Source organism: Trichechus manatus, unplaced genomic scaffold (genome assembly GCF_000243295.1).
Source record: "Trichechus manatus latirostris isolate Lorelei unplaced genomic scaffold, TriManLat1.0 scaffold00037, whole genome shotgun sequence".
Lineage (NCBI taxonomy): Eukaryota > Metazoa > Chordata > Mammalia > Sirenia > Trichechidae > Trichechus > Trichechus manatus.
The window spans coordinates 14798873-14821001 of NW_004443973.1; the positions used below are offsets into that span (position 1 = coordinate 14798873).

The 22129-nt window shown below is 35.9% G+C and overlaps 1 protein-coding gene across 1 annotated transcript in view; it reads left to right on the forward strand.

The window, feature by feature from the left end:
• The window catches only part of FASTKD1 (FAST kinase domains 1), a 42307-nt gene extending 23147 nt beyond the window's left edge, over positions 1-19160 (forward strand). Inside the window, exons 8-15 of the mRNA XM_004375539.3 lie at positions 1036-1522; positions 2683-2797; positions 8127-8255; positions 9272-9403; positions 10572-10685; positions 16987-17125; positions 17782-17896; positions 18402-19160. Coding sequence (XP_004375596.1) covers positions 1036-1522; positions 2683-2797; positions 8127-8255; positions 9272-9403; positions 10572-10685; positions 16987-17125; positions 17782-17896; positions 18402-18497 — 1327 coding nt within the window. The 3' untranslated portion in view covers positions 18498-19160. The remainder of the gene's footprint in view (positions 1-1035; positions 1523-2682; positions 2798-8126; positions 8256-9271; positions 9404-10571; positions 10686-16986; positions 17126-17781; positions 17897-18401) is intronic.
• Positions 19161-22129: the final 2969 nt, after the last annotated feature.

Here is a 22129-nt window from a genome sequence, read left to right on the forward strand (position 1 = left end):
ATGTATTTTTAAAGCTCTTGAGCCATGCTGCTAAATTATTTCCTGAAAGGTTACATCAGCTTTTCAAGTTTCCTAAAGCGCCGGACCAGGCAGTGTTTCCTTCTGTTGTATATAAGGTTGCTATGAGTTGGAGCTGACTCGATGGCACCTAACAACAACAATGGTGCATAAGAATGCCTGTATTAATGCTACTTTGCTAGTGTTGAATATTATGATTATTTTAATATGCTAATTTAAAGCAAGACAGGTAACTCTTTTAATTTAGGTTTATTTGATTATCCCTTGCACCGCTTTTAAACCTAAAGGTTCTTTAAAAGCTCCCAGTTTTTTATTTACTTTTTAACAACTGGTGGCAGGACTCTTGCAATGGGACTTTGGGAAAGGAGGAGTAGAGAATGGGATTGTATGTCCTGTGTGTGTTTTGTTTGTGTTAAGGTTGGACTCCCTACGTAGCAAAAGTGAGAAGGAAACCAGTGTTATTGACTGATCACTGTATGCCAGCCCCTGTACTAGGTCATACCAGCTCCTGCCATGTCACATTAGAAATTCAGCCCGATTCTGTCGGCAGCAATGGCGGCGGATATATTATTCTGACACTGACCTTTAGTTATCCAGGAACTAAAGTTTTATTTTTTCATAAAAAAATTTGGGGTATGCTTCAGAACATTTGAGCTTCCCTTAATGACACATTGTTGTTATTGTTGTTAGGTGCCGTTGAGTTGGTTCTGACTATAGCAACCCTATAGGACAGAGTAGAACTGTCCCATAAAGTTTCGAAGGAGAGGCTGGTGGATATGAACTGCTGACCTTTTGGTTAGCAGCTGAGCTCTTAACCACTGTGCCACCAGGACTCCAAATGACCCATTATGGACCTGTTATCTTTGACTTTAACCATTTTTGAATCAATTTGTCTTTTAATCCTGTCACATATATTGATTATAATAATAATATATTTGTATTTTAATATTTGTCTTTTTTTTGTTGATTATGTATTAACTTTGTGTTCTTTTCATTTTTTCCCCCCTGCCTTTTTAGTTATTTGAAAATCAGTGTCATACCTGCTGAGATTTCCATCCTGGTCAGTGCTATTTCCATGCTTCCTTCGCCTCACCTAGATGAAGTAGGGACATCCCGAATTGAAGCAGTTTTACCACAGTGTGACCTCAGTGATCTGAATAATTTTGCCACATCTGTTTTAAGATGGATTCAGTATGATCACACGTATTTGAATAGTACTACTGGAAAACAACTGAAACTACTTCAAAAATTAGATCAGTATGGACGTCAGAGGCTACAAGAAAGCAATAATTTGGATCTGTTATGGGAGGAACTTAAATCTTTAAAAGGAGACTGGTTTGTTGAGTCACTTCTTGAAGAAACAATTGCTACTTTACAACGGTTGATGGATGAAATTAATTTCACAAATGTTGCGGGGATTGCAACTTTTATTTCTAGAACTAGCTACCTCAATACTTTGCTACTTGATAGAATAGCCTCAGTGGTCCTTCAACAGATTGAAAAGGTAAAATTTAAATGTTACACATTAGTTTTATATGGTTGTAACTTCTAGAAGTGTAATTTTTTATTCTGAGAACAAAATTTTTTGAGTACTTTGAGAACCTGGAATGGAATTTGAAGTTTAAAAATTAAACTCTAGTTTTTGGTTCAGCAATTTGTTGTTCCTCTCTCTTACACTGGCTCTTAAAGTCACTTTCTTTCCCCCAGAATTGCTGATTTGGGGAGATTAGCAATCATCCTTTGGTTCATTACAGTATTGTTAAATCAATGGTCAAAATTCATTGACTAGAAGGGAATACTTGCAAATAATAATAGTTGTATTAGGATAGTGGAGTATAAATTACTTAGTTTTTCCTTTTTCTTATTTTCTGTAATCCTGTGACATTACTTTTATTTTAAAAACAATTATATTGAAAAATGTAAGATAAGTATGAAAGCTGAGAAAATGATGAGGTATCTATTGAGCTTAGTATTCTCAAATTGTCATTGTATCTTATGGATTTATTTCTTAAACTTGTAAAGTGCTATTTTTTGGGATTATGTGGGAAGCAGCTCACTTATAAAATCTCTACTGTGTACAGCAGGTTTTAGGCTTTTACTTATAAGACAGTATTTTCTCACAAATGAAAAAAAAAGTTTGTCTTTGCTTAGCATAGTTCCTGGCAGCCATTAAGTATTTGATGAGTAGGGGTATAATGAAATAAAAGAATGTATGAACAAAGAAAAAATAAATGCTAATGATGATAAATTAAGATACAGAAACTTCCTTAATTACATAATATGTTGATTCTTTAAAAGCACTGAGTATCATGGAAATTAGTGATGCAGTTTTCTATTCATTTTAATGACTTGAATTCTGGAACAAGATTTTTGACATAACAAATTAATTTGTAGATTGTCTGATTTGTTTTTCTGCGTTAATGTTTTTAGTATATGTGCTATAGAAGCAAGCGCTATGTTAATACTTTTAGAGTTACTACTAATTAGTGGTGTGTTTAAACAGATAATAGCAGTATGAAAATAATCAATACACAGAATGACACAGTCTATATATAACTATAGGCATGTTAAAAAAAAAAAAGTCTTCTACCTGAAATAGCAATTAGGTTCAAAATTTTGTTTTACTGAAGTTTAAACTATAAAAATATTGTTCTATTTATACAGATCCATCCTTTTTCAATCCTTTCTGTTATTCTTCCGTTCAGCACCTTGAACTATGATCCACCTCAAAGGAATGAATTCTTGGGGACTTGCATTCAACATTTTAATTCTTACCTAAGTAGGTATATTATTTGATAATACATTGAATTAAGTATGTCAGAGGATACTTGCTGCTGGGCTAAGAGATAGTCCTCGGTGAAAGGGTAGGCATAATAGTAAGATTTCTATACCTAAAAAATAAAAGTTTCTATCCATTTTTGAAACATTTTTATTATGGAAATGTCAAACTTACAGAAAAATGGAAAAAATAGAGCAAGAAACACCTATATATTCACTGTATAGATTCAATAATTATTAACATTTTTGTCATATTTGCTTTATTTGTTTCTCTCTTGCTCTCTGATTTTTTTCTGAGCCATTTCAGTGTGCGTTGTTGGCATTATGACCCTTCACCTCTAATTACTTTAGCATATGCATCTTAAGAATAATGGCATTCTCCTACAATACTATTATCACATTAAAGAAAATTAATAATAATTCCCTAATATCTAATATGCAGTCCTTATTTAAATCTCCCGAATTGTTCCCAAAGTACATTTGAGAGTGTTTTTTATTTTTTTTAACCCAGTATCCAGTCAAGCTTCACTCATTGTGTTTGTTTTTGTTATCTCTATAGTCTCTTATATTCTAGTCTTTTATGTTCTATTTAAAGGAGCCCTGGTGGCACAATGGTTAAGCGCTCAGCTTCTAAACAAAAGGTTGGCGGTTTGAACCCACCAGTGGCTCCACTGGGAGAAAAGACCTGGTGATGAGCTCCCATAAAGATTACAGCCTAGGAAACCCTATGGGGCAGTCTACTCTGTCCCATAGGGTCGCTATGAGTTGGAATCGACTCCATGGCACACAACAATAACAGTGTTCTATTTAGAATATAGGTCTACTTCGTTTTTTATATTTCACTATTTTTTTTTGGTTTGGCCTTGACTTTTTTGGGGGAGAGTATTTGTTTTTTTTGTAACTTTTTGTTATCAAAGTTTTCAAACATACAAAAAATTCAAAGAACAGTATAACAAACGTCTGTGTACTGTATATCCACAATCCAGCTTGAATGATTATTAACGTTTTGCCACATTTGATTTGTGTGTGCATGGGTGTGTGTATGTGTGTATGTGATGAATCATTTGAAGTGTCACCTCTAAATACTTCAGGGTTTCAGGTTATAAGGACATTCTCCTATATAACCACAAAACTATTAACACATCTAAGAAAATGAACAAGTCCCAATACCATCTGCTACTGAGTCCATAATCAGCTTTTCCCAATTGTCACTAGATTGTCGTTTATGACTTTTTTTTTTTTTTTTAAAAAAAAAACCAATCAACATTTGGTTGGCATGTCACTTTCCCAGCATCTTTTTTTTTTTTCTTGACATTGACTTTTTATAGAAGAAATTGGCTATTTATTATAGATTGTGCCACATTCTGGATTTGTCTGCTTTCTTTTAACTTGCCTCTTGATTAGATTCAGATTGAATATTTTTGGCAAAAATACTTCGTTTGTGGTACTGTGTACCTTATATTTGTATCACACCTGCAGACAAATACTATCTGGTTGTTTCTGTCAATTTTAATAGTTTTTTTTTTTTTAAAGATTTATCCCTAGGGTTGTGTGTGTGTGTGTGTGTGTGTGTGTGAAAATATACACAGTAGATCATACATCCATTCGACAATTTCTACACGTACAGTTCAGTGACATTGATTACATTCTTCTTGCTATCTCTCCCCATATTATTTCACTATCATTGACTTAGACTCACTGCCCCCATATAAACTACTCATCTATGCTTTAGAGTTACTGTTGCCCATTTAATCTGCTATAGATAATTCTTTAAAAGAGCTCAGTGCTCAAAGCAAATATTCTTTACTAATGCAGCTAAACTACTGTTAAATTTGAAAATGACTTCAGGGGATAGTTTCAGTTCAAGATTCAAAACTTTTCTCAAGGCAAGAGATTTGACAGTTATTCCAGTCTCAATCCATAGGTCTGGTTTCTATAAGAAATTTGAAATTTTATTCCACATTTTCCCACTTTTTGATCAGGATGCATCTGTTGAGTCCTTGATCAAGACATTCCGTAATAGTAGCCAGGAACCATCCAGTTCTGGTCTCATGGCAAAGGAGGCAGTAATTCATGGAGGCAGGTAGACCTGCAGTCTAGTTCCTTCACTGGTTCCTGAGTCTCCTTCTTCCTCTGCTGCTCCAGGTGAATAGAGACCAATTGTATTGGATGGTTGCTCACAATAGTTTTGTTTTTGTTTTTTTAAATGAAATGAATATTTCTTAAGGGCCTTTAGTAGATGTTTCTTAATTTTCTAAAGGGTTGCTGCTGTGCTGATTGTTAGTGTCTCTTAAAAACATCTTTAAATGGTGTTTCAGTACTGGAAAAAAGCAGAACAGAGATAGTCCTTCCTGTTGTTGACCTTAGATAGCATAGGCAGTATACTAAAGACAGCAAAAGAAAGAAATTGCATTTTTTTCCCCTCCCTTTTTATCCTTTACTTTGAGTCCTGAATTGTGTTTGGGACAGTTTGGCCTTTAAGGAGTAGGGCCTCAAGGGGCTTCTTTTCTCAGATCCACATCTCTCACTTGTCAGAATAATGTGGATATTTTAGAAGTGAAATTTCTGGCTCAGTAGTTACTGCCTTTTCCTTCAGCATTCACCACGTGTTGATTATATACGTACCATGTGTCAGGCACGGTAGATATAGAAGAGAATAAAAACAGGTATACTCTACCCTCATTGAGTTCACTTTCTGGTGGAGAGAGACTGGCATAAACAATAAACAAATATATACAGTCAGGCGGTGATAAGTACTCTCAAGAAAATGAGAGCAGAGTTAAGTGTGTAGGACGGAGAATAATGGGGTGGGGAGTGCTGTTTAAATGAGGGAGTCAGAGACCGCCTTTCTGAGGAGATGGCAGTTGACTGTCAACTGAATGAAGTAAGGGAGTGACCCACATTGATAGATGAGAAGTAGAGTCCCAGGGAGAAAAAAAATCAAGTGCAAAAGGCCCTGAGTTAAGAGCATGCTTTGTTGTTCCAGAAATGGCAGATTCAATGTGACAAGAGTGGAGTGAGGGAGACTGAGGTGGTAAGAGATGAGGTTGGAGAGACAGCCAGAGACCAGTTTCCTCAAAGCTTTTTGCTGTGTCTGGAGAATAAGATGTACCCAGTCAGTCGTCCACCAAGCAGCAGATAACTTATTGAGAGCTTCCACATCTAGCATAAGCTGTTAGGCTCCATATTTGGGTATGTTTGTATAAACGTATAGACCTCTAGTTAGGAGTCCTGGTGGCACAGTGGGTTAAGCATTTGGCTGCTAACCAAAAGGTCAGCAGTTCGAATCCACCAGCTGTTCCTTGGAAACCCTATGGGGCAGTTCTACTATGTCCTGCAGGGTTGCTATTGAGTAGGAATCGACTCGACGGCAATGGGTTTATATACCTCTGGTTAGGCTAGTTAATTATGTTATATTGTGGTAATGGAGTTTGCCATATTTTTGTGGGATCTTTAGGCCAAATGATAGTTTCTAACCGTGTCCGATACCACTCTGTTTGGTAATAGATGAGTAAAAAGGGCTGTGATATTTGTATGCATATGTGTGTTTGCAGAAAGGTGAGACTTGGAACTGAGACCGAGTGTGCTCTTCTGGTTGTTTAGCAGTGTGCCAACGAAAAAAAGGAAATGAACCCCAAGAGTAGGGCCCCCAGACACCCTTTTAGCTCAGTGGTGAAGTCACTTCTGAGGCTTACCGTTCAGCTGGGGATTGAAAAGCCCCATAAAACAAAATGGGACTAATGAGGCACAGCAGTCCAGGGACAAGGACTAGAAGGTAGAAGGGGACAGGAAAGCTGGTGATAGGGAACCCAAGGTTGAGTAAGGACAGTGTTGACATGTAGTGGGGTTGTTAACTATTGTCATAGGGCAACATGTGTACTGTTTAATGAGAAACTATTTTGTTCTGTAAACCTTCATCTAAAGTGAGAATAGCAGCACAACTGGAAGAACGTAATCGATGTCACTGAATTGTGCATGTAGAAATTTTTGAAATGGTGTATCTTTGGCTATGTATATTTTCACCAAAAAAAAGGTCAAGAAGGGAGAGTGTTGACATGTTGTGGGGTTGTTAACCAATGTTATAAAACAACATGTGTACTGACTGTTTAATAAGAAAACTATTTGTTCTATAAACCTTCACCTAAAGTACAATAAAAAAAAAAAAAGGAAATGAAAGTACTTCTCTTCCCGTATTTTGCAAATGGAGGCTTATGAGATTAGGTAGTTGAGAAGTACAGCTTTGATTTTTTTTGAAAGATTTAATGAGAGAACACTGGGAAACTTCTTCGAGATTTTTATAGGTAAAATTTTTAATGACTAATGAATTAATAATTTTCTTTATCTTGAATAAATATTAGTTTTGACGGATCAGTGGAGATAGTCACTGTTAACGTCATTTATGACTTGATCTTGCTCTGTTAAAAATAACTCAGCCAAAAAATCCAAAAGTAAAGATTTAATGTTATGTATTCTTTGTAAGAATATTGCTGCTAAGATGTTTTAGGTGACTCTCTTCCCCTCATCAGAAGTGTCTTTTTCAAATAAGGTAAATAACTGCAAGCTTTATACTGTGGGGCATCTACCATACTACTAGGTGACAGGTAAGGTAAGCGGGGGTAGGCCAAGACCTGAACCTCATATATGTGTACTCTCAGCCTGGACATCTGAGATCTCCAGAGAGCAGCATCCTGCAGAGGTTCAAGCTCTAGAGCTGAACTCTGTGGGTTAAATCCCACCTGCTGCTTACTTTGTGACCTTGGGCAAGTTGTTTAACTTCTCTGTGCCTCAGTACACTCATTTATGAAACAGAGATAATAGCCATTCCTATTGTGTACTGAAATGAGGTTTAAATGAGTTCATATATGTAAAGTGCTTAGAATGGTGCCTAACACCTGCTGAGCACTATTATTATCACCGTATGGAGATGGGATCACTTGTCCTTTCTATATATACCTCTCTCTTTTGTTTTGAATTCTTTCTCTTTTCAAGCCAATTTTAAATAACTTTTTATTGAAGGATAATAATACAGAAGTGTTTACATTTCCTAAGTGTATAGTTGGAATTTATACAAATGGAATTCACCCATGGAATCAGTACCCAGAACAAGAAACGTTACCCTTCTCCCCTAGTCCCCTTTTCAGTCACTACTCTACCCCATCCAAAGGTAACCACTTAACCAATATCCTGACTTGAACATCATAGATTAGTTTTGTCAAGGCTGTGTTTATGTCATTTTTTTAAAACCTGATTTTACCTGAATAAAGTGTGTGTTTATGTATATGTGAGGTGGGGTGTGATATAATTTTTTAAAAAATCTAATCTTGTTTTAGGCATATGGGATCCTCTCATATTAGTGTTTCTTAGTTTCTCTCTGGCCATCCTGGGATGTTTTCCAGAAGATCTGATAAAGGCAATTTTTAACATCAAATTCTTATCCAAATTGGATTCTCAACTTGAACGTATGTTTCTACATTTTAATTTATTAAATTATAACTTGTACTTTATATCCAAGTTTTAGTGCTACCTATACTGAAGGATTTAAATACTAATAGGATTTTTTTCTGTTTGTAAAAGTATTTCATGCTTACTGTAGAAAATTTGGAAAATACAGAAAAGTATCAAATAGAAAATAAAAAATTACTCATTACCACCCAAGAGAAAAATGTTTTAGAGTATATCTTTCTTTTCTGTGTCTCTTCTACTCTTACATGTAACTTATATGTATCTAAATGCATTTTAAAGCAAAATTTGGATTATTTATATATTCATTTTTACATTTTTTAAAAAAATCTATATTATGAACAATCTTCATGTCATTAAATATTTTTTGATGTCATGTTTTTTTATTGGGTACAGTACAGGGTCGCTATGAGTCAGAATTGACTCAATGGCAAAAGGTTTGATTTGGTTTTTGGAATATACCATTATGTACTTACTACTGTAAATAACGAATTGTTACACATAAATCAGTGACCTCATCTTTGTCTGTTTCCTTCAGATAGATTCCTAAATGTCGAATATTAGGTCAATGAAAAAATGATAGTATTTTTTAAAAATGTGGTTTTAACATTCATAATTAATGAAAATGATACAGGAGTTGGTCCTAATCATGCCACTAAATGTAGTAATTTTTAAATACAAAGGGGATGTGTTATAAATGAAATAATTTTATGAGAATAAAAGGATCAGCCAATAATGGGGATATATGAAGCGTGAGGAAACCCTGGTGGTGTAGTGGTCAAGTGTTCAGCTGCTAACCAAAAGGTCGGCAGTTCAAATCCACCAGGTACTCCTTGGAAACCCTATGGGGCAGTTCTACTCTGTCCTATAGGGTTGCTATGAGTTGGAATTGACTCGACGGCAATAGGTTTGGTTTTTTTTTTGTTTGTTTGTTTCTTTATGAAGTGTGAAAACATGAGTTATCTTTTCTAGGTCTAATATTCAAAATCCATTAATATTTTGTTTTTAATTTCAGTTTTACCTTCATCTCTAAATACGAGGGTCCACTTTCGTCTTATGGAGTTAAATAGAGCAGTCTGCTTGGAATGCCCTGAGTTTCAGATTCCCTGGTTTCATGACCGTTTCTGTCAACGACTGTATAATAAAGGTTTGAGTTTTCTTTTGGCCAGATAGTAGAGTTTAATTATAAAGTAAATGAGTAGGTAATTATGTAAATAAAAACTGACATAAGGCCAGTTCCCCAAATGCGAAGATAATTCACATCCCTGCTTTCCCACTTCTCCATTTCTGATACCCACATGGTATTTTCTCTCCCTTTTACCCTAACCACCCAACAATAGATCTTTACAAAACTACCTGCACAGACTTCTTCTGTCAACCTGCCACCCAAGGCTGGTGCCTCACATGCTAGGACTCTGTCCTAAACAGCTGCCAAATGGGCAGATGCCAGGCTCTGCTGGCTTTCACTATCCCTGGTGGGTTCGATAATTTGCTAGAATGACTCACAAAACTCATGGAGACTACCTATACTTACAGGACCCATTTATTATAAGCAGAAAGGATACAGGCAAGGTCTAGAGGAGGTCCTGGCAGGAGGCTTCCATTGTCACCAGGGACAAGTAGCACCCTTTCCCACGCACGAATGTTCTCAGCAAACCAGGAAGCCCAAAAGAGAAAGCTCCAAGGGTCAGGATCCCTAGTGATTGGGACCTTAATAAATATGCATGAATTTATAAATATGCACGACTCAATGAATACGTATGAGTGATTGCATCATGCCCCCTCCCTTCCAGAAGTAAGTTCACCAGATGTGTGGCCTATGTAGCCCCTACTTGCCTGGCTATATTAGAAAGACAAAGAGCATCTTAATTGCTTGGGCTTTTTTGAGAAGCCAGATATAAAAGGCCACACTTAGTTCTTTGTCCTATAGTAATCCATTATTATTGTTAAACCTGCATAAGACACCTGAGTTCCCTGGAGTGCCATGACCTACTTTAATGGAACCATTTTGTAGATAAGATGTGTGTTATAAAAATTTCTTAGGACACTAAACCCCTTTTGATAGCAAAAAACTCATATTGAATTTAGTGTCATTATATGTATTACATGAGGGTCTTGTTTATTTTAATGAGATTTCAAAGATAATACAAGAATTAATTTTTAACTCAGTAGTTGAAACAATTTGAGAAGCTACTCTTCATGAAATGTGGATTGTTGGAAATATTAATCTTTAATTTTCAGTTTGTAAATTGGGATGATTTTTATTCTAAAATGGCTTAACTTATTTTAAATGAATTATTTTTATTCTCATAAAGAGATTGGCAACATGAATGGAGCACAGCAGCAGATGTATAAAATGCTAGCAGAGGTACTAGGAGGAATCAATTGTGTAAAAGCCTCGGTTCTTACACCTTATTACTACACAATAGGTAAGTCACTGGTAGGTTACTATGTTCTTTCAGAAGACTAACTAGAATAGAATCATCTTGTCAGTTGGAACTTACAAGCATTTTGCAAATTTTTTTAAGTCAGTCTTTCACCAGTTCTAAGTAAAACCCAGATTCAGATTCACTGAAAATTTTTGGGTCTTCTAAATATTCTTCCTCTCCAGTCAGTGTGCTAAAGTCAGAGAAGTGACTTATCTCAATTTCATTCTCATTTTTATCTCAAGTTCTTCTAAAAGATGAAGTTAGATTATTAACCTGAAGAGAGATTTCCAAAGGTGTTATGCTCTACCATAACCTGCTTGGCCATGTTCTCAGTGGTCTAGTCGTAGAAGGCATGCTGATTTAATTGTGGATGACAAAGCTGGTGGGTAGCTGATATGTCAGATGGCAATATAAAATTCAAAAAGATCTTGCTGAATTCAAGAGATGGCCTTAAACAAATGATGAAATTTTAAAAGGATTAACATAAACTTTCTAATTTAGGTTTAGAAAACATCTGCATAGGCACAGGTGGTTTTTGAGGATTGTAAGCTTAATATAGGGAGTCCTGGTGGCACAGTGGGTAAAGTGATCGACTGCTAACTGAAAGGCTGTCAGTTCAAAACCCCTCGGCTCCGAGGAAGAAAGATGTGGCAGTCTGCTTCCATAAAGATTTACAGCCTGGGAAACCCTATGGGGCAGTTCTACTGTGTCCTATAGGGGTGCTATGAGTCGGAATTGACTTGAGAGCTGTGGGTTTTTGGTTTAAGCTTGATATAAACTAACACTGTAAATAGTTGCCAAAAATCAAATACCAGTTTAAACTATATTAATAATAGTAAGAAGTAAGATGGTAGTTCCACTGTATTTTGTCTTTCAGGCATATCTTAGTGTTTTTTTTTTTTTTTTTGAGTGTTGCATTTTAGAGAGACAGTGACAGTTAGGGTCCAGAAACACAGGAGGACAGTTAAGATGGTGAAGGATCTAAAAATCATGTCCTAGAGAAGACTGGGGCTGCACAGATTTCAGTCCTTGAGCAAGTTCCTAGACCTCTAAACCTTATTATTTTCTTCATCTGTAAAATGAGGATAATAAATGCCTGCTTAATAGGATAAACTGAGATATTGCACATTAAGCATTTAGTACTAGTCTTGGAAAATAGTAAGTGCTCAATACATGTTATTTAAAAGAAAAATGGAATGTTTAGTCTGAAAAATAGAAGTCTTGGGGGCAGCATAACTTAAAATGTTTTAAGGATTGTCATGTGGAAGAAAAAATAGATATCTCTTTCTTAAGGATAAAAAATGGTAAAAATTAAAGGAAGCAGATTTTAATTCCGTATAAGGAGAATTTTCTGAAAGACTTGTTGAAGAATGAAATCAGTGGGCTGCCTTGTGTGAAGAAGTAAGTTCAGACAGAGGCTGATGGTGTGTGTGTGTGTGTGTGTGTGTGTGTGTATGTGTATGTGATTTCTGCACTTGTCAAGAAGATGAACCAGATTGTCACATACTCTCAGTTGTTCGGTTTTATTAGTCAGGATTAGATTTGCCTGTGACAAAAATACACAAATTATACGGACTTTACAGATTAAAAGTTTATTTCTTTCTTCCACACACTGAAATAGTCCAGGGCTAAAATGCCAGCTCCACAAACATTCAAGACCCAGGATCCTTTATTTGTTATAATCTTCCTTCCTCAACATGAGCTTCTGCTTCATGGTCCAAAATGGCTATTCTAGCTTCAGCCAACTCGTCTCTAGTCCAAGCAAAAGTTGGAAGAGAAGGAAGGAGAAGGGGTATGTCTTTAAGCACAGTTCCTTGAAGTTGTAGATACTCTTTTAAATTATACCCCATTAGTCATATGGCCATCAGCCTTGGTGACACAGTGAGTGGTTAAATGCTTGGCTGCTAACTGAAAGGTTGGCAGTTCAAACCCATCAGCCACTCCAAGGGATAAGATGTGGCAGTCTGCCTCCGTAAAGATTACAGGCTTGGAAACCCTATGGGGCAGTTCTACTCTGTCCTTTAGGGTCACTATGAGTCGGAATCGACTCGAAGGTGATGGGTGTTTGTTTTAGTCATATGACCACAGCTGACTGCAAGGGAGTTTAGAAAATGTGTTTTTGTTTTCTGGGTGGCCATGTACCCAGCTATGATTTAGAGATTCTGTTATTAAAAACGAAGGGAAAAAAGGACAAATATTGTATGAGACCTCTATTGTAAAAACCCATGGAAAAGTTCACACACAAAATGTAACAATCTTTGTTGGTTACCAGGGATGGGAGGGGTTGGGGGGAAATACTAAACAGGCAATAAATAAGTGATATCTTGGGTGAAGGGTGAGACAGTACAGTACACAATACAGGGGAAACTAGCACAACTTGTACAAGGAAAGGTCATGGAAGCCCCATAGACACATCCAAACTCCCTGAGGGACTGAATTGCCGGGCGGAGGGCTCTGGGGACCATGGTCTCAGGGAACATCTAGCTCAACTGGCATAACACAGCTTATAAAGACAATGCTCTACATTCTACCTTGGTGAGTAGTGTCTGGGGTCTTAAAAGCCTGTGAGCGGCCATCTAAGATACTCCACTGGTCTCATCCCTTCGGGAGCAAGGGAGAATGAAGAGAACAGGATACAAGGAAAAGATTAGTCCAAAGGACTAATGGACCACAGTTACAAAGGTCTCCACCAGACTGAGTCCAGTACAGCTAGATGGTGCCCGGCTACCACCACTGACTGCTCTGACCAGGATCACAACAGAGGGTTCTGGACAGAGCTGGAGAAGGATGTAGAACATAATTCTAACTCACAAAAAAGAAGACCAGATTTACTGGCCTGAAAGATACTGGAGAAACCCCGAGAATATGGCCCCCAGACACCCTTTTAGCTCAGTGGTGAAGCTATCTCCGAGGTTCACCGTTCAGCCTGGGAGTGGACAGCCCTGTAAAACCAAATGAGACTAACGAGGTACAGTAGTCCAGTGACAAGGGCCAGAAGGCAGAAGGGGACAAGGAAGCTGGTGATAGAGAACCCAAGGTTGAGTAAGGATATTGTTGATGTGTTGTGAGATTGTTAACCATTGTCATAGGGCAACATTTGTAGTAACTGTTAAATGAGAAACTATTTTTTCTGTAAGCCTTCACCTGAATGAAGTACAATTAAAAAAAAAAAATGAAGGGGAAAAAATAGGTACTGGGGGGCAACTTGCAGTCTCTGCCAGAGGTTGGTTGAAAAAAACAGATATTCTCCTATTTATTATAAAAGTCATGCTCACAGAAGGAAATATATTAACATATGAAAGAGAAAATGAAAATGATCTGTAATTCCCTGTCATAGAGGATTTTAAAACAATTTGAAATTATGGAGCACCAACTTTGTAACAAGCACTATGGTAAGCTCTTTATTCCTATTATCTCATTTCATTCTTTTTCTTTGTTTTGTTAAAGTTTCTTTCACACTAGAAATAATACAGATCCATTGTAGAACGTTTGGAAGATACAGGAAAGTAAAAAGAAGAAAAAATAACGTATATTAACTTGAAACAAAGTCACAGACATAGTTAGTACTGAAACTGGGATTATTACATCCCACAGCCTTTGTATTTCTAGTTCATATTTGCACCTCCTGTTGTCAAGAGGCTTATTTTTATTTGAAAAAGGATACAAAACATTAAAAATAAGATTTAGTTGGTAATATTTGTTTATCGTTAAGCTGATATATAGTATGATTAAGATGTATGGGTTGGAAATATTGCTTATGGAATTTAAGGGAAAAAAACTCAATAAAAAAAAAAAAAACACATGATAATCTGCTTATAGAAAAACCAGAAAGGTTAGATAACCAAAAAGAAAAATTACCTATGATATAATCACAGCTTACTTTCGGTGTCTATGTTTTTGTATTTCTAATGGATTCTTCTTTTAAAAAACCAAAATGGGTTCATTCTACAGTGTTTGTAACTTTCTTTGTTTATATATATTTTAAAATATCTTGAATATTTTTCTGTGTCAACAGATATACTTACACATAATTTTTAGTGACTGCATAGTATTTCACTGAATAAGTACGCTATGATTAGTCATTGAGGTTTTTTGCTGGTATGTGCATTTGTCAAACAGTGCAGTTGCGATTTCATTTAACCGTGATAGCATACACTTATCTATTGCTTAGAGTCCCTGGGTGGTACAAACCATTAATGGGCTTGGCTGCTAACCAAAAAATTGGAGGTTTGAGTCCACCTAGAGGTGCCTAGATTGCACTACCTAGAGGTGCCTTGGAAGAAAGACCTGGTGATCTACTTCTGAAAAATCAGCCACTGAAGACTCTATGGAGCACAGTTCTATTCATACACATGGGGTCACCATGAGTCTGAATCGACTCAGTGGCAGTTGGTCTATATATACTGCTTATTAGGTGACACACTGTTTTAGGTGCTTATATATAATAAGCTTGTTTATTATATCCCTATAAGGTATGTAAATTATTCCACTTTATAGGTGAGAAAACTGAGGCTCAGAGACATTATTGCTTGTCCAGCGTTATATAGCTGGCAAATGGCAAAGGCAGGATTTGAACCTAGGTGTTCTAGCTCCAGAATTCATTCTCTTAATAATAGAACTATATTTCATAATTGACTTGAAGATGCTTCAGTGCCCCAGTTTCCCTTATGTGTAAAAAGTACATAATTAAACCTACTCTTTCTCCTTTTCATTCATTGTTTCTTTTTTCATGGTTTAAATATTTTTTAATTATGGAAAAATTTCAGGCATATACTAAAGTAGAGTGAATAGTATAATGAACCACCATCCAACATCAACGGTTATCAACACCCACTCGCCAGAGTCCCACCTGATTCTTTTCAAATAAATCCTACACAACATTATCATTTCAGCACATATACCTAAAAGATAACTTTTTAAAAACCACAGTACCATCATTTTCACACCTACAACTATTATCAGTAATTTATTAGTCTCTCACAACCTGTTGATGTTCAAATGTCTTCAATTGTCTTTTATATGTTTTATTTTATAGTTTTGAGTTGTGAGTCACACATTGCATTTGGTTAATTTGTCTTTTTAAGTTTTCCCTTTCTCTCATTTTTCCCCGTATAATTTATTTATTGAAAAAAACAATTTTTTTTTCTTCACATTCTGGACTTTTCAGAATTCAATCCTCTGGTGTCATTTAACATGTTCCTGCATCTGTTTTTCCTGTAAACCAGTATGCACGTCTAAGACTTGATCAGATTCAGGTTAGAGTTTTTTGGCCAGACTACTTCATAGTTGATGTGCACTTCTTATTGGATCATATCAGGAGACATACAATGCTGGTTGTCTTTTTTTAATTATTATATTAAAATTGATCAGTGGGTTTGTGTGTTGTCAGCCGATTTTTCCATTATAAAGCTCCCCCTTTAGCTTTTCAACTACTGATTTTAGCAACCACTAATGATCATTCATTGCCTAAATTTATCATTCATTACGGGTGGCAAAGTGGTGGTATTCTGCGTCTGTCATTCCTTTTGCATTTATTAGCTGCAATTTGTCTAAAAAGAACTTTCACATATCAACTATTTAGTTACTCTTACTACAGTTCATACAGGAAAGGTAGGATAAATGCTTGCATCTGTCTTTACTAGTGTTCAGATGAGTTGGTTTAGCTTCTTCCACAGGTGACCAAGAGACTTAAGGGGATTAAAATAAAACTCTTTAATATGATTTGGCCTGGTACAATGCTAAATATAGAATTTGGTAATACTTTCTGGTTGATTTTTGATAGATTTTCAAGGAGACCCTCCATTGGACTAGATCTTATAAAATAGATAATTTGAGAGGTACATAATTCTTTCTTAAATATGTATATAATTATTTATTTACTTTTATTGTTGTTGAGAATGTACACAGCAAAACATACACCAATTCAACTGTTTCTACATGTACAGTTCAGTGACATTAATTACATTCCTTGAGTTGTGCAACCAGTCTCACTCTCCTTTTAAGAGTTGTTCCTCCTCCGTTAACATAAACTCTCTGCCCCCTAAGGTTCCTATCTAATCTTTCTAGTTGCAGTTGCCACTTTGATCCCATGTAGATAGTTCGTAAAAAGAGCATAATGCTCAAGGCAGACTTTTTTTTATTAGTTAAGCTAAACTATTGTTTGGTTTTAAAAAGACTTCAGGGATATTTTTAAGTTTTAAAAATTATCTCAGGGCAATAGTTTCAGGGGTTCTATTTATTTTTTATATTTATCTTAAACTTTTACCTTATTCATACCATTGATTTCTATACTTTCTTACAGATTTTGAATGTGTCTTAGATAAAAGAAAAAAGCCTCTTCCTTATGGAAACCATAATATAATTTTGGGAAAAATGCCAGATGAGAACTGGAAATCACATACCCAAATAGATGGATCAAGGCTGCCACCGGGAGCTGAAAGGTAACTTCTTAATTTTAGATTTTGTTATCTAAATGTTAAATCTGGCATAATTTAATGAACTGTTATTGAGGATTGATTGTAGTAGAATTTGCTTCTCATGCGTGTCAAGCATTCTACCTCCATACCTTTGCTTTTCCTATGCCTTCTGCCTGGAATGTCCTTCTTTCACTGTTGAAAACCTATCAATCAAACTAAAGTGCTGACCTTTCTAGTTGTCCCTCAGTTGGAAGTAAATATTATCTTCTTCTTTTGAGCTCCCATACCTACTTTTCTGATAGCTCTTACCCACATTCTATACTACATTACAATTATTACTTACTTATATATCATATGTTCTCCGTTAGATTTTAATTATATCACTTTATCTTTATATCCCTCACAGTGGCTTACATATAGTAGGGGCATAATAAGTATATGTTGGACAAAGAAACAAAGGGTTAAAAGCACAGAAGTAAATACTATAATTTGTATACATTCTATGAATAGGTTTAATTGTCATCAATTACTAATTTCTTAAGTAAAAAATATCTTGGTATGCTCATTTATATTCATTTGGCTTTTGTTCGTTTATAAAGATGGACTTTTGTTCCTGAAAGGTTTTTAATAATTTGGTATCTCATTTTGATGTTGGAAGTAAATATTTTTGTTTTATATAGGATTGCTTTGGAGTTTTTGGATTCAAGAGCTTTTTGTAGAAATATCCCTCACTTAAAGGGAAAATCTGCCATGAAAAAACGACATTTGGAAATTTTGGGCTATCATGTAATTCAGGTATGGAATACTCAGTACTTCAGCCTCTTTAAAAAAAAAAATGGAATAGTCACTGACTATATATGTGCTTCCTTTAATATGAAAGTTCCATAATTACCTTTTTTGGTTCTTGGTAGAACAACATAAAATAATAATTTCCTATTCCTTTATTGTCCCTAGGAGGTCTTCTGATCTCCCTTACTAGGGAGGGACGCATTACAGAGATAAGTAGAGTTCTGAGAGACAAAGGCTAGTGTCTGAAGGTAGAAGCGTACATAGGAAGAAGTGTTCATTGCTGATGTTATAGAAACAGAAGGATGAAAAGTGCTGTGAGGCAGAAAAGGTCTTCGGGGCAATGTCAGGAAGGATGACCCATTTGGCTTCCAAACAGGATTCAAAGACTAAGCTATGTGAACTAATTTCATAGGGTTCCAACGGCTTTGCTCAATAGTGCTTACAAGTCTTCCCTGATGTTTTGTTTTTGTTGCTTTAAAACTTTTATTCAAACTACATTATTATTTTATAGATTCCACATTTTGAATGGAACTCAATGGCACTATCAACAAAGGATGCTCAGATGGACTACCTGAGAGAACGTATATTTGGAGAAAGCAAATCGTAATTGTAGTTTTAATTTAAAATTAGTTATCATCATTTGTCACATTTGGACTTATTTTAATGAAGTGATCTGACCCAATTAAAAAACAGTGTAGAATTAACTGATTTCAAGGCCAGTTGAATACCTCTTAAAATAAACAGACATTTTAAAATGAAGTACTTTCTCAACTATCTGGTTGGAAAACTGTTTAACATTCTTAGAATAAAAGACATGTAGCTTTTAAGAATCTTAGTTTACCATTCATTCTTTGAGTGCATACTATTGTGCCAGAAACTGGTTTATGCAATGGGATATAGCAGTACATACAGCGTATTTTCTGTGTGGTCAATTAAAAAAAAAAATATATATGATATTAAGTTCAATGGAGAAAAATCCAGAACAGGGGATAGAAATGTTATGGGGTGTGTGATTTTAAATACAGTTACCTGGGAAAGGCTCACTGAGGAGGTGATATTTGAATAAAGATTTAAGGAGGTAAGGCTATATCAGGGCAGAGTATTCCAGGCAGAAAGAACAGTAGGTGCAAAGATCCTGAGGTTAGAATATGCCTGGAGTGTTTGAGAGTAACAAGGAATCCACTATAGCTGGAGCAGAACAAGTGTTCAGGGGTGTGGAGAATGTAATAGGAGAAAAGGTAAGAGATAACAGAGTCAAAATATATAGGACCTCATGGCTATCCTTGAAATGGGAAGCCATTGGAAGGTTTTGAGCAAAGGAATGGTAAGAACTCACAGTTTAACCAGCTTACTCTGGCTACTCTGTTGAGATGAGAAAAGATTGCAGTGGGCCATTGTGTAAGCAGGGAGACCCATTATTCCAATAATCCAGTCAAGAAATGAATGGTGGCTTAAGAGTAGTTCCAGTGGAAGTAATAAGGGGTCAGATTTTTGGATCTCTTTTGAAGGCAGAGGCAACAGAATTTGCTCACATATTGGATATGTGGTATGAGAGAAAGAAAAGGATAATTCTGGGTTTTTGTCCTGAGCAACTAAAAGAATGTCATTGTCATTAACTGAGATGGGAAGTCTATGGGAAGAGCAAGTTTGAGGGCAGGGGAGGATCACGAATTTGGTTTTAAGACATGTTGAGTTTGTAATGCCTTTTAAATACATGCCCTGGTGGCATAGTGGTTAAAAGCTCTGCTGCTAACCAGTTTGACAGTTCGAGTCCACCAGTCACTCCTTGGAAACCCTATGGGGCAGTTCTACTGTGTCCCATAAGGTTGCTATGAGTTGGAATCGACTCGATGGCAGCTGGTTTTTTTTTTTTTTTTAATATGTAAGTGAATATATCAAATAGACAATTCAATAAATGAGTCTGGAGGTCAGAGAGGTCCAGGATCCAGACGTAAATTTGGAAATTGTCAGCATATTTAATGCCAGGAGACTAGATGGAATCATTAAGGTGTGACTAGACAAGAGTGGGACTAGAGAAGGGTTCTGAGCACTGAGCTCTGGGGCACTCCAACATTAAGAAATAGAAGAAGAGGAAGAACCAGCAAAGGAGTCTGAGGAGGGGTGGCAAATGAGGTAGGAGAAAAAGTCAGAGAAGCCAAGTGAAGAAAGCATTTCAGGGAGGAGGAGGTAAGCAGTTACATCAGATGCTGCCGATAGGTCAGGTAAGATGAGGACTGGGAAATGTCCATTAGATTTAGTAACATGAAAACCATTAGTAACCCTGAAAAGAGTAGTTTTGGTGAAATGGTAGGTAGGAAAGCCTTACTGGAGTGGACTCAGAGAAAGTAGGAAGAGAAGTGGACCAATCTTGACCTGGTCTGATGCTATACTTGCTGAGGATTTTCTGTCTTACAACACATTTATTCAACAGAAGAGTTACTAGGGGCCTACTGTGTGACAATGCATGAAGCCGGCTGCCATAACCCCATTCCAACCACAGACCTTTCAACCCTTCTTTCAAGAGTGATTTATTTCTACTCAGGAGAAAGCCATATTGTAACTACTCTCAGGCCACCTAGTGGAGGTAGAAGGAATTAGCCATCTGAAACTTGGTATCTTTTGTCTCCATGACCCTCTAAATTCATACTGTTCCAGAATAAATTGGTGGCCAGAGTGCCTTCAACCTTAAGCATAGCCTTAAAATGTGTGTCCTGCATGTAATTTCTTCACTGAAATTTGGTTTAGGTTTGGTTGGTTGTTGTTAGCTGCTGTTGAGTCGGTTCTGACTCATCGTGACCTTCTGTATAACAGAATGAAATGTTGCCCAGTCCTGTGCCATCTTCATTATCATCGGTATATCTGAGTCCATTGTTCCAGCTATTGTTTAGTGCCTTCCAACCTAGGGGGCTAATCTTCCGACACTGTATCAGACAATATTCTGTTGTGATCCATAAAATTTTCATTGGATAATTTTCAGAAATAGATTGCTAGGCCTTTCTTCCTAGTCTGTCTTAGTCTGTAAGCTCTGCTGAAACCTGCCCACCATGGATGACCCTGCTGGTATTGAAACATCGGTGGCATAGCAACACACAAACCACCACAATATGACACACAGGTAGTGGTTAGTTTGACATACTTGTTCAAAATATCCAATGACTTTGCATGACTTGAGCCCCAATACTTAATGATTTTGCATAATGTGAACTTCACAGAAACTTTTGTGAAAAACAGAATCAGAATAGTAGGTAAGTCAAAGATGTCTCCTTATAACCAGTCTTCCTTGTTCTGAATTTCCTCATGATCCTTATTTGTATTAGCTCATATGTTAAAATCTAAGTGTTTATTAGTCATTTTTATTAATGAATGAAATAATAAGAAAATAATAAATTCTAATATTGTTCCTATATTTAAGTATCTAACAAGAACTAAACATCTGAATAGGTTAAGATATTTTACTATGCAACTTTTAAAATAAAATGGACTGTTGAGGGTTATAAATTGTTTACTTTCCTTCAGGTATAAATAATTGAAAATCTACTTATTGTCTACTTTAGACAGAAATCTTCATTAAATGATCCTGAGGTATCTTTTACTTACTGTTACACATAATCTGACTTCTCATGTACCAGATCTCTTACTCTTCTTTCTCTAGACTACCTCTGATTCAAATGGTTTTCTTTATATATATTATTTTTATTTGAATTTTCTGTCTAAATTACTGGGATTATTATAAACAAAAGCATTTTTAATTAAGAAATAATTCACATGCCATAAAACTGACCTTTTAAAGAATACAATTAAGTAATTTTTTAGTATATTTATAGAAAGGGAACCATCACTACAGTCAATTTTAGAACATTTTCATCACCCCCAAAAGAAACTTCTTAAGAAGCATTATTTTTACAATCTATGTCTATATAAATCAGCATTCTCTCCTCCAAAAGTCTTAGCATCCAGTTGTACATAATTCCCCCATAACTCTCCCTTCTTTTGCTTTTGTCTTAATCTATAGGCTTCCCCTCCATCCCTTTCATTTCCTTACAGTTTATCTGTTGAAGAACCTGTAGTTTCCCACTATCAGGATTTGCTGATTTTATGATTATGTTTTGTCACCTTCTTGTCTATAGTTTAGACAGTTTGAAGAGATTTAAACATACTCATGGTACAGTTCAGAGCAATATTTGTTAATATGGAAAAATAATCAGGGTTGTACTTCAGGGATCCAAGGTAAAATAGATT